Source organism: Rousettus aegyptiacus, unplaced genomic scaffold (assembly GCF_014176215.1).
Source record: "Rousettus aegyptiacus isolate mRouAeg1 unplaced genomic scaffold, mRouAeg1.p scaffold_m13_p_2, whole genome shotgun sequence".
NCBI classification, from domain to species: domain Eukaryota; kingdom Metazoa; phylum Chordata; class Mammalia; order Chiroptera; family Pteropodidae; genus Rousettus; species Rousettus aegyptiacus.
Genome location: NW_023416295.1, coordinates 95,979,830 through 95,993,240, shown reverse-complemented (window position 1 = coordinate 95,993,240; position 13,411 = coordinate 95,979,830). Strand labels below are relative to the sequence as shown.

The following is a 13,411-nucleotide window of genomic DNA, read 5'->3' as shown; positions in this document are numbered from 1 at the left end:
AAATTCTCCTTCCCTTTCTTTCCTCTCCCTTTCCTCTCCCTTCCTCTTTTAATCCCTGCTTCTGGGGGAGCATAGCAGGTGCTTGGCTCATCCAGAGCTGTGACATGAAGTTGAGACTATCCCTGTTACAGGGCATTGCTGTGGCACTCAGTATCGTGTCCATGAAACATCTAACAACAGTCCTGGACCAACTGGAAGTTTATAGTGCTGCACTCACAGACAAGAACTCGTCATCCATCCTCCAATTGATGAAGGTGATGGCATTCCCAGAGGGCTCTGCCAGGCTCCCACACAAAGCCTTTTAAGGCATCCCCATCATTCTAGCCTCTTCACTTCTCTGAGTCCTCATGGCCCCAATAAATGCTTCTCTTTCCCTCTGACCACCTGTGGGGAAGTTTCATTCTCCTCTCTCTTTCCCTCAGTTCCTCATGTCCACACTTCAGGCCCTGTTATCACCAGCTGCACCCTGTACTCTCTCCAGCTGCTCATTATTCCATAGCCTCACTTTCTCTTCTGCACCCTCTGGACAACCTTCTCTTCCCTGAATCTTCATTTCTCCAGCAGGCAAGGGGGATAAGGTGAGGAGAAGGCAAGTTTCCCCTTTTCTCCTACAGGAACATCAGCAAAGGGAATGGGGGCTGGTCTGTAACACCGTCTACTTAAGCTATAGCAAGATTATTTTAGAGAGCAAGGGAGCCATCTTCATGCATTTAGATGCCATCCTGGCCTTGGTCCTGCAACACTACCACAACTGCATTGTGGAAAAGGTACTTCCTGCTCACTCTGCTTCTCCAGCATCCCATCCCTGCCCTCTCTTCTCCTCCGAAGTCAAGATGCCTGGCCTTGGATGGGACTCGGGGTGGGGCTAGTATGGTTACATCCTCTCCCACATTTCAATCCTTTCACTTAATCATGCTTTTCTGAGACACTAATTGGCCCAAGGAGGAGACCATAATAATTTCAGGTCTGTTGAAAGTGTCTCCTTCCCTGCTGGCCTGCTGCGTAACATGCCTTTGGGCTCTTCACTGCCCTCTCCGATGAAGAGATGAGTAAAACCTAAATTTCTTAACATTCATAAAAAGGGTAGGTAGAGGGACCCCCATACTATTTTCTTGCCTTTGCTGTCTGCCCAGAACCTGTGTCCCCAGGGTTGCAGAAGAACCCCTTCCCAATTCCAACTACACATCTTTTGGTAGAACTTATTCAGGGGGAAGACTATATTTGAGAGATAAGGAAGCTAGACCTATCCTAATTTAAGAGTTATGTGAGGAAGGGGCTCCAGAGGGGGTTGATGAGAGGGATGACCCTACGTCCTATAGAGATGCCCTGGGTTGCCCTCAGCGGAAAGACACAGAGTGCCGACCTAGGGAAGGCTACAGAAGGCTTGGCTCCTTATCCCCCAGACTTTGTGTAGGAAGTGTACCCTTGCCCCAGCATCATTCCCACCTTGGAGGTCTCTGAGCATATTTGTTCATGCAGGATAAGAACCTGAAGCTGTATTACCTGAATGCCCTGACTACACTGACAAGCATCCTGAGCAGCCAGCGCAAGGCCTTTCAATTCAAGTTCCCCCACAAACTCGACATTGTAAACCTCATGGTGGTAAGTACTTCTCAGGAGGATGGAGGTGGAAATGCAGAGAGGAGGGAAGAAGATGTGTCCTCATGGAAACCATTGGTAGTGCTCTTAAGCTAGGCCTTTTTGGGCCTTAGTGTTCCCTTTCCCATCCTCGAGGCAGGGGTGAGTGCAGCAGGGGAGGTGTGAGAGGAAGTAGGAGAGAGGTGCTATCCTCAGAGCCTTCGGAAGCCCCTGAAAATTCGGGGTTCTATCTTCACAGCCTTGAGTGGGGGGAGGTGGAGGCAGGCAAGAAAAATATGTTCACCTTCCTCTTGGTGTGTGTGTGTGTGTGTGTGTGTGTGTGTGTGTGCGTGCGTGCGTGCGTTAGGAGCTAATCAGGGAGGAGCCACTGAACTTCATCTCCAGTTCCATTAGGCAGATGGCAATGAATATCGTCACAGACTTCAGGTAACAACATGCTGTCCACTCTGTCTTCCTTGTCTTGGCTGTATTTCAGCCCTTTATTCCCTGGTTCACCCATCCTCCCCCCATCCTGCCCTTATATTTTGCTTATGCTTCTAGCATAAGAGAGTAGTAGATATTTACTGGACAGTGTCTGCCGCTTCCTTTTGCCAAGATTTTTTTGGATGGGATTTTTGGAGCACCAGAGACTGCCTCTCCCATCTCCACAGGCATTTGTTATCACTTTTGTCCCAGGCTTCCTTCTGCTCTCGGTGCTGTCACTTACCAGGTACCTCCATTTCCGTAACTGATCACCCATTCTCTCAAAACCTCTGGGGAACCAAAGATTTATTATATCATCCCAAATTCTCAGTACCCTTTCCTGTAACAGTCATGCTTCTCCTCTTTCCATTATTTCCCTTTTGCCCCCATGTTCCTGGCTTTTTTCACCTTTTCTTACTATTTCCTACCTTTCCTCTTTTATTACCCTTTGTCCTGGTATCTTCCTCTTTCTTGCTCCCACCTATCCCTCCATCTCCACTATCTCTCTCTGCATCTTTCTTAGCTGTTATTCCTGGCAACCGCTGTCTGGTTACACTTCTGCTCCTCCCTGATCTTAGGAATCTCAGGCCCCTCTTAGAGATAGAAGAGAGAACAGAGCTACTCCGAACATGCTTCAAGGGAGTGCTGTGCCTGCCGCCTAGAGACATTTTGTGTAAGGAGGCTTCCAGTTCCAAGGAGGCCCAGGCCAAGCTGGTAATTAATTCCTTGATATTCGTCTCTTTGGTTTTAATTTTTTAAAATTTTTTAAGAGGATGAGAAGTATAGGCTTGGCAGTTTTATGTAAGAATCTTCTGTCTTTAATAAAAGCAAACATCATTGGAAGGAAGACTTCCTGTGAAGAAGGGGTTGTTAGTTCTTGGAGTCTGAACTCTACTCCTTTGATCTACTTCCTTCTTAGAGGCACTCATCGATTACTCCTCTGCCGCCACTTTAACATTCTGGCTGAAAGGCAGACACTCAGTCCTTCCCTTTGTAACTGTCATACAATTAAAACCAGGCTGGAAGTTTCACACATGATTTTACTAAAGGCTCACAGGTAAATGAATTTAGGGAGCCCCAGGAGCAAGAGATCTGAGCCCATTTTTCTACAGGGCCTACAGTGTTACCTTGAGGGAGGGAATAGGGGCTCCATTTTTAATTTACATTTCTATGTTAAGTTCCTGGGAATTCTTTCATGTTCTCTGATTATTCCTTTATTTTGATTGATTGTTCTTGTTTTTTTGATGCCTTAGTCTCTTGAATTTTTTCAAGGATATTAACTTTAAAAAATAAAAATGTCTACTATTTACTAAGTTAGTTTAATTTTTTAAGGTCAGTTTGTTCATCTTAGGCCTTCTTTTCATCAGATGTTTGGTGATCCTTCTTCTTCAGTTCATATAGAAGCCCTCCATGGCAGACCACCTGCTTTCTTTATAAGGTGTGGAGCCAGGGCCACTTAGTTTACTAAAGGGCAAGAGGGAGAAATCTGCTGTCCGAGCTTTTGTGAATCGGTTACCTTGCAGACCGCCAGGCCTGTCCTCTTCCCTCCCTGGAGCCACCCAGCCTCTCAGTCACGGCTGTTGAGTGAAGCTGCACCCACTGGGAACAGAGTCCCAGATAGCTCAAGTTAAGGAGTGGAGATTAAGGGGCCAGGGTAGCTGTGTGTCAGGGAACTCCTAGCCCACCAGGACAGACTGTACGGTAGGCAGACCTTTGTGTTCCGGTGCAAACAACAGAAGCATTTGTTAATGGAGGGCAAGGGGTTCTCGAAATTTAGGGGGAAACTTTTGGAGCAGGATTTTTCAAAGAAGGCTTCCTGGGAGAGCCAGAATGCTGAGTAGAGTTTAGAAGGGTTGGGGCTAATAATCAGCTTGGCAATTCTTTGAGTCCCTCTTCTCCCACCAGGTACTGTTCAAGGAGACCCTAGAATCCCTCCTAAGGCTAATGGAGACACTTATTATCGAGATGCCCACTCGGATCCAGTACTGCTTGGAGGTCAGTGGTGTATTCATTTCCTAGGGCTGCTACAGTGAAGTACCACAGCTGAGTGCCATCAAACAACAGAAATGCATTCTTCCACAGTCGTGAAGGCTAGAAGTCAAAAATCAAGGTATCAACAGGATTGGTTCCTATTAGAGGCTCTGAAGGAGAATCTGTTCCATGTGCCTCTCCTAGCTTCTAGTGATTCCTAGCAACGTGTGTGCGTGCGCGCGCGCGTTCTCAATAAGGACAGCAGTCATTGGGTTAGGGCCTACCCGAATCCAGTATGAACTCACCTTAACTTGAATTTATCCAAGGACCATATTGCAAAACAGTCACATTCTGAGGTTCTGGGTGGACATGAATTTTGGGGGAACACCATCAACCCAGTCCAGTTGGGAATGGAATAGAAGAACAAGACAGGCAAACTAAGGGGTAGAATTGATGATGAAAGTTGGGCGCAGAGCTTTTAGGGAAAGGAGAATAAGGGCTAGGATACAAATAATGGCCTTCCCTTCGGAGGAGAAAACTTCCTTCCTCTTTCTTCCCCTTCAATCATTGCTGCAATCAACATCTCTCTCTCTCTCTCCCTCTCTCTCTCTCTCTCTCTCTCTTCTTCCATCTTTTCATTTATAGTAGTTAAAAGTTAAAAGCATAGGTTTTGGACTTCCATACACTACAGGTCCAGATTCTGGCTTGGCTATTAGTTGTGTGGCCTTGGGAAATTATTACACTTTGGTTTGCCTTGCCTCAGTTGTGGCCTAGAAAATGGAATGACAATAGTACCTAGTTAATACGGTCATTTAGTAATTGAATGAGATGTTTATAAAGTACTTGAGGTGAGATATAGGTTCAAATTACATGCTTATTTTAAAATTGTCTTTTTATTGACTTGATTTATTTTATGCTAATGTCACTGTGATACTTCAGCCTTCTCCTGAAAATCTTGTTCCCTAATTACCACACGAAATTTAAGATTTCTTTGTAGTTCCTTTTTTTGTCAGAGTATAAACTGCTAAGGACTATAGTCAGAGTATAGTGTTCAAAAGTTACTTGAAATAACTCTTTCCTGTATGAATATATTATCAAATTGTTATAATTTAGATTTATTTGTATTAAAATTTAAGGTTTCCTTTATTTTATTTAATTGAAGAGCTTGATTAAGGATTTATGTAGTTAAAAACTATATAAAGTTTTACTCAGATAATTTTTGCTGCCATCCTGATCCTCTTACTCTCATTCCCACGCACCATCATAGATAACCATTTATTACCTTCTGGTTTGTCCTTCGTGTTTTTTGTTTGTATGTTTGTTTGTTTTTTAATTGTAAAAATAAGCCAATCTGTGTTTATGGTGTATTCTTATTTCCCCTTCTTTCTTACATATTAGGTAGCACATTCTGTCCAGTGGTCTAAACCTTGCTTTTTTCACTTACCCATATCAGTTCACAGATATATTTCTTTTTTTTTTTTTTTTTTTTTTTTTTTGTGGTTTCGTACACTGTGTGGATGTACTATATTCAATCAGTCCACTATGGATGGATATTGGACTATTTCCATTCATCTTGCCATGAGTTTTCTTAACTTTTTTTAACTTTTAAATTTAAAATGACAGATTTTAGATTCACAGGGATTTGCAAAAATAGTACATAGAGCTCCTTGAATGGTTCATCTAGCTTCCCCTAATGATGACATCTTATGTAATAGTAGTACACCATCAAAACCAGGGAATTGATATTGACACACTATTATTGTAAAACTATAGATTTTATTCAGTTTTCATCAGTTTTTACATGCACTCATTTGTGTGTATGTGTTCTATGCAATTTAATCTTTTATATAATGTGTAACCACCACCACCATCATGATATAGGATATTCCCTCACCAAGAGAAATTCTCTTGCACTACCCCTTTACGGTCACATCTCATCCCCCCTTGTTTCTGCTCCCTGGCAAACACTGTTCTATTCTCTGTCTCTATAGTTTTGTCATTTTGAGGATATTACATACATGGAATCATATAGTATGTAACCTTTTATGAGATTGGCATCTTTCATTAAACTTCAAGGTCACAAGTCCTTTGTCAGATCTATAATTTGCAAATGTTTTCACCCAATCTGTAGCTTGTCATTTTTTTCTCTTGACAGGTTCCTTTAAGGAGCAAAAAGTCTAAGATTTTATTAAATCCATTTTATAATTTTTTAATCTTATGAATCACGATTTTGGTAACATCTAAAACTAGGTCCTGAATATTTTCTTCTATATTTTCTTCTGAAGACTGTTTGGTTGTACATTTTAAACCTGTGACTCATTTTGAATTAATTTTTGTATAAGGTATGAGCTTTAGGCTGAGGTTCAATTTTTTGCATATGGAGGTTCAATTGATGCAAAAATTATCTTTTATCTATTGAATTGCCTTTATACCTTGTCAGAATGAATCATTCATATTTGTGTAGATCTATTTCTGGACTCTGTATTCTCTTCCACTGGTCTCTGTGTCTATAGCTTTCACTAATACCACACTATCTTGATTGTTTTAACTTCGGTAAAGTCTTAGAATTATATAACATAATTCTTCTTTTTTCTTTTTATCTTTACATATAAATTTCAAACCAGCTTGTTTATATCTATGAATCATCCTACTGGGATTTTTATTGAGTTGCATTAAATCTATAGATTCATTTTGGAAGAATCAAAATTTTTATTATGTTGAGTCTTCTAATCCATAGTCATGTTATAACTCTTTATTAATTTGATCTTTGTTGATTTTGTTCATCAGCATTTTGTAGTTTTCAACATTTGGATCCTGTATATATCTAAGTATTTCATTTTTTTAGAGATATTATAAATTTATTTAAAAATGTTTGATTTCCAATTATTCGTTGCTAGCATATAAAAATTCAATTGAGTTTTGCATGTTGACCTTGTATTACATCTAGGACTTTACGGGGGAGTGTGTGGATTCCATGGGATTTTCTGTGTAGAAATCATCTTGTTAGCAAATAGGGACCATTTTATTTATTCCTTTTTAATCTTATGCCTTTTATTTCATTTTTATGCCTAGCACACTGGCTAGGACTTCTAGGAGTGGTGAAAATAGACATCTTGCCTTGTTCTGAATCTTAGGGGGAAGTCATAAGTAAGATGTTTGCTGTGGGCTTTTTGTATTTGTAGGTGCCATTTATCAGGTTAGGAAGTTTACTTCTATTTCTTATTTGCTGAGAATTTTGAATATAAGTAGATGTTGAATTCTGTAAAATACTTTCTGCATAAATTAATGTGATTATGTTGATTTTCTTATTTAGACTATTGATAATGGCATATTACATCAATTTTCAAGTACTGAAGCAGTCTTTCATTCCCCGGATAAACTCTACTTGGTTGTGGTATATTATTCTTTTTATACATTGCTGCATTTTATTTGCTGATTTTTTTTTTTGAGAATTTTTGTTTCTATATTCATGAAGGGTATTGACTTATAGTTGTTTTTGTTATTGTTGTCTTTGTCTAATTTTGGTATCAGATTAATATTGACTTCATGAAATGAAGTAGGAACTATTCCCTCTTCTATTTCATAGAAGAGACTGAGTAAAAGTAACATTACTTCTTTAAGTATATGGTAGAATTCACCATTGATACCATCTTGACCTGATTTGTTTTATGTTTTTGTAAGGATTTTTTATCTATACATTCAATCTTCTGGTTATCTGTTTTATCCTAGATGAGTTTGTTTTTGAAAAATTGGTCCATTTCCATTTCATCTAAGTTGTCAAATTTATGTGAGTTAGAGTTGTTTGTAGTATTTCCTTATTATGCTTCTAATGTCTGCATAAATTATTCTTTATTCTTGTTTTTCTCTTTTTTTCTTTGTCAATCTTGCTACAAGTTTATCAATTTTATTAGTCTTTTTAAAAGAACCGTATTTTGTTTCATTGTTTTTCTCTATTCATTCTCTTCATATTTTTCTCTGTTATTTTCAATTTTATTGATTTTTGCTATTATCTGTAGTATTTTCTTCCTTTGCTTTGAATTAATTTTACATTAAAAAAATTTTTTTAAGCGAAAACTTAGATTATGGACTTGAGACCTCTCTCCCTTTCTAATACAAACATTCAGTGCTATAAATCTCTCTCTGGGTGCTACTTCTTTAGCATCCCACATGTTTTGATATGTTGCATTTTCATTGACATTCAGTTCAAAATATTTTACAATTTCTCTTGTGACTTCCTCTTTGGCCAATGAGTTATTTAGAAGTGTGTTGTTTAATTTCCAGATGTTTTGAAGAGTTTTTTTTTTTTTTCAGTTTTCTTTCAGTTATTGGTTTCCAGTCTTAATTCTGTTATGGTTAGAGAACATACTTTCTATGATTTCAATTTTTAAAATTTGTTAAGGTTTTATTTTATGAATCAATATATGACCTATTTGCTTTTATTGGAGGGACTGTGCTAAAATGCCAATAGATAGCATCATTCAGAGTTAAACTGTATCTTTGCTGGTTTTCTAATTACTAATTATATCGATTGCTGAGAGAGGAATGTTGAAATCTCCAACTATACTGAGGATTTTTCCTTTCATTTCAGGACAGTTTTTGCTTCAGAAATTTTAAATGTCTGTTAAGTGCATATACATGTAGGATTTTTATGTATTCATGGTAAATTGTTCTTTTTATCATTACAAACTATTCTTTTTATCTCTGATTATTTTCTTTGCTCTGAAGTCTTCTTTTCCTGTTATTAGTATAGCTTTCTTTTTATTAATGTTTGCATGATATATCTTTATCCATTCTTTTACTTTTAACATACCAATATTATATTTGAAGTGAGTTTCTTTTAGACAGCATACAGTTGGTCATTTTAAATGTCTATTCAGTAGGCTCATTTAAAAAATCCTTTCTGATAATTTGTCTTTTAATTGGTATGTTTAGACCATTTACATTTAATAAAATTATGATATGGTTTAGGTTTACCAATTTAGTACCTGTGTTCTGTTTGTTTCTTCTCATTTTTGTTTCTTGGTTTCCTCTTTCTTACTTCCTTTGGGTTGTTTTTACATTCTTAACATTATGTTTTAGTTCATCTATTGTATTTTTGAAGGTATTTCTTTGTATAGTATTTATAGCAGTTGCTCTAGGAATTACAAAATACATACTCTTTACAGCCTAGTTAGAATCAATATTTTACAAGTGAAATGTAGAACCTTTATTACCATATAGACAGACCTCTTTGTTCTCTCCCCACTTTATGTCATAGTTGTCTTACATATTAAAAACACAATCAGATAACTTTTTTTTTAGGCGAGGCAACCCTTGAGTGACCTCACAGATTGCAAGGACCTTGTCACTTTACAATCCTTTATTTTTATTTTATTTTATTTTTTTTATTTTTTTAACACCTACAGCACCTATTCTTCCTAGATGGACTCCCATCCAAGTACTAACCAGGCCCGACCCTGCTTAGCTTCCAAGATCAGACGGGATTGGGCTTGTTCAGGGTAGCATGGCCATAGACCCAATCACATAATTTTATATTTGATTTGAGCCACCCAACATATTTTCCAGATCTCAATAAAAGACTAGTATATTATATTTATATTTACTCAGATATTTACCATTTCCGTTTGATCTTTATGTTCCAAATTTCCTTTGCTATCATTTTTCTTCCTTTAACTGTTCTTTTAGGGCAATTCTGCTGGCAATGAATTCTCTTAGTTTTCCTTCACCTGATAATATCTTTATTTCACCTTTGTTTCTGAAGATTTTACCCCCCACTGGACACAAATTCTGGGTTCACGGTATTTTAATGTTGGCACTTTAAAAATATCACACCACTTCTTTCCAATGAGAAATACAGACATTCAAATCATTGCTTTCCTATAGGTACTGTTTCATATCCTCTGGCTGGCTTCAATTTTTGTCCTCTGTCTTTAGTTTTCAGAAATTTCATTATGATGTGTCTGCATATGCATTTCTTAAGGTTTACCCTCTTTGGGATTCACTAAGTTTCTCGAATCTTTATTACCAAATTTGGGGAGTTTTCAACCATCTTTTGTTAAAAAATTTTCCACTATTGCACTTCCTAATTTCCCTCTGGGATGCCAATGACATGATATTGGACATTTTGGTACTGCCCCACAGATCCCTGTGGTTCTATTTTCAATACTTTTTCTTCTCTTATTCAAATTGGATAAATTTTACTGGTCTCTCTTCAAGTTTACTGACTATTTCCTCTGATGTTGCCATTTGTCTAATTAGCCTATCCAGTGAATTTTTAATTTCAGTTATTATATTTTTTAGTTCTATAATTTTCAGTTATTTCTTCTTTATAGCTTCTATTTCTTTGCTGAGACTTTCTGATTTATTTATTCGTTTGTTTGTTTATGCATTAATTTCAAGTTTACTCATTATTGCTTTTTTGGGTCCTTTGTAGAATAGCTGCCTTAAAATCTTTATCAGATAATTCTAACATCTGCGTCATCTCAGCATTGACACCTGTTGATTGAATTTTCTCATGCGAGTTGAGATTTTTCTCGTTCTTCATATGTGGAGTAATTTGGGGTTGTATCCTGGGCATTATGAATATTATATTATTAGCTTCTGGGTCTTATTTAAATACTGTAGAATATGTCAATATTTTTCATTTTAGTAGGCAATTGACCCAGTTCAGTTCAGGCCACAAGTCCAATCAGCCTTCTATAGGTTGTAGTTAGAGTATCATTTCATTTTCCAAAGTCTTTGCAATGCTATTCATATCTGTTCCACATGTGTATCACTTTTAGCTATCTTGGGACCGGGGTGGTAATCTCTTCCTGTAGTTGAGTTCTCAAAGTCTGCATATTTTTAGGATTAGATCCACACATGTGAATCTTGGGGGTGAGCCCATGAGTTCATAAACAACTTTAAGGAGTTATTTTCCAAAAGTCTTCCCTCTTGATAATCTCCTGGTATTTTCTGCCTTTACAGGGCTCCCTTTATTGGTCCTCCAGCCAGAAATCTAAGGCTTTAGTTACTCTGACCTCCTAGGCTTGTCCTTGGGGACAAGCAATGGGAGGATAGAGAATAAAGAAAGGCAGTTGGAGTTTATTGTACCCTTTTGGGATCACAGCTCCTCCGAGCAGAGAGTAAGTTCCCCTCTCCCAGAGGTCTGGCTTCTGTAGATTCCTGATGTCACCATTGCCGCCACAAGTGTACTTTGGGGCTAGGGCAGAAGATAATGGAGAAAAGTGGATAAAAAGAGCAAACAGGAAAATGGGAGATTCCCCCACTCTTTCTGAGCATTAGCAGCAGTTCCCTTTTTTACTCCTTGAGCTATAATTAGAGCACGTCTCCTGGAGCTTTCTCTGTTTGCACCCTGGTGCCCAGGTTTTGGACTGTATTAAATTCAAGCCAGAAGATACCTGAGGAAAAAAAATGGAAAACTCACCAATGAGTCAGTGGTACTTTGAATTCTTGTCTTCTTTCCTAATCCACTTGCTACTGTTACATCTCAGAGTCCTCAAATAGCTGCTCTGCAAATTCTGTCCAGATTTTATAGTTGTATTAATTGGGAGAGATATGGTGGAGGGTGCTTATTTTACTATATCCCATACACTCCCAAACCTCCTCACCTCTAGATTATTTCAAAACAAATTCCATACCAATTTATCCATAAATATTTCAGTATATTTCTTTAAAAGATAAGGATTATTTTTAAAAACTGTAGGATCGTTAATACATTTAAAATTTAATGTTAATTTTATTTCTCAATAGCATTGAATATTCAGACATTCCAATTAAATGGTTTGTCTCTTAAGTCTCTTAATCTATAGATTCCCCTTCCATCATTTTTTTCCATGAAATTTAATTGTTGAAGAAACCAAGTCATTTGTTCTGTAAATTTTCTATATTCTGAGTTGTGCTGAATGTGCTTTTGGGGTCACTTAACAAGTATCTCTGTCAAAGTCTTTCTTATAAATTAATTGTTAGATCTAGAGGCTTGATCATGAATCTGATCAATTTTTGATAAGATTACTTCACAAGTAGTCTTGTCTTCCACCACTAAGAGGAACATGATGTCGGTTGTCTCTCTATGGTGTTCACAGCTTTTGATGATCACTGCTTAGATTCATTAATTCATTAGTGGTTGAAAATTGGTGATACTCTCTTTTTAAATACCTTGTTATTATTGGAAGATCACTTGCTGCAATAAAGTGTATAAATTTTAAATGTACACTTAGATACATTTTTACATATGTATACATCTGTGTAAATACCAGTCAGATCAGGACATAAAATATTTCCTATACCCTAAAAGGTTCCCCATGTGCCCTCTCCCAGTGCCAATAACCATTCTTCTGACTCCTATCACTATAGATTAGTTTGGCTTGTTCTTGAATTTTACATAAATGGAACTATATAGTATGAAACTTTTTGTGTCTGTATTACTTTACTTCAACATTATATCTGTGAGCTTCATCCATGTAGCACTAGACGATTCTTTATTATTGAATGAATATACCTCTATTTATTTTTGCAAAATGATGACATTGTAATTCTGTAATTCGTTATTCATTTTTAGCTGGAATTCTTCTATAATGAGAAGTTACCTTTATAGATTATTTGGTTACTTTCGATGTATAGTAAAGACAAAAATAAATGCTGGATCCTTTCCCTTTATTAGTTTTCAAAGTAATGAATTATTTTCTAGTATTCACCAAAGGCACACAGTGATGGTTATTTCTCTAGCATCATTTGAATTTAAAATGAATTTTTAAATGTTTCATGTGTTTTAATTAATTACAACTATTATTGATGCTTAAGTTGCCTCATCTTTGATCAATGAATGGGAGACTCTTCAGGTTGGCTCCTGAATCCCTCTAATATAACTCCGATAGTCTTTAATAGCTTCCTTGCTCTCTAGCATATCTTGTATACTTCCTGTCTCAGTCCTGGAATCAATTTCTCTAAGGAGCTCTTATTCCTCTTAGTCAAAAATTGTATTTGGCACTCTGGTATTTTATCTTAGTCTGGCTGTAAGGAAGACTTGCAGAGTTCCCACTAGAATTCCTCATATCTTCAGGAAGAGTGTTTTTTTCTTACCAGTGCAGTATCAATGTTCTCTTGAGATGGCTGTAGAATTTTTCATCTGCTGCTCTTCTTCTTTTTCAGTTATAAATTGCTATTTGTTTAGTTGTATCATCAGCAGATTGATGACTGTAGATTGGCATGTAAATGTCAGTCTTTGAATCAGTGGTATTTTGGATCCATAATTTGCCAAAAGGCGAGACAGAAAGCATTGTGTTCTAAATGAGGTCATTCATAATTATATTTCTCAAGCAGATTCATACACACTTTACCCTGGAATCTGTGAATATAGTGATTCTTCTTTGTTATCACC

The 13,411-nt window shown here is 37.2% G+C and overlaps 1 protein-coding gene and 1 pseudogene across 2 annotated transcripts in view; one reads left to right on the top strand and one right to left on the bottom strand.

Moving 5' to 3' along the window:
- Positions 1 to 13,411, top strand: part of LOC107509830 (maestro heat-like repeat-containing protein family member 7) — a 50,068-nt gene that overhangs the window by 7,816 nt on the left and 28,841 nt on the right. For both annotated transcript variants that reach the window (XM_016142675.2, XM_036237845.1), the window contains 6 exons: positions 132 to 254; positions 615 to 767; positions 1,480 to 1,602; positions 1,946 to 2,025; positions 2,640 to 2,775; positions 3,967 to 4,056. In XM_016142675.2, the coding sequence (XP_015998161.2) occupies positions 132 to 254; positions 615 to 767; positions 1,480 to 1,602; positions 1,946 to 2,025; positions 2,640 to 2,775; positions 3,967 to 4,056 (705 nt within the window). The remainder of the gene's footprint in view (positions 1 to 131; positions 255 to 614; positions 768 to 1,479; positions 1,603 to 1,945; positions 2,026 to 2,639; positions 2,776 to 3,966; positions 4,057 to 13,411) is intronic.
- On the bottom strand, positions 9,429 to 9,547 carry LOC118614557 (annotated as a pseudogene).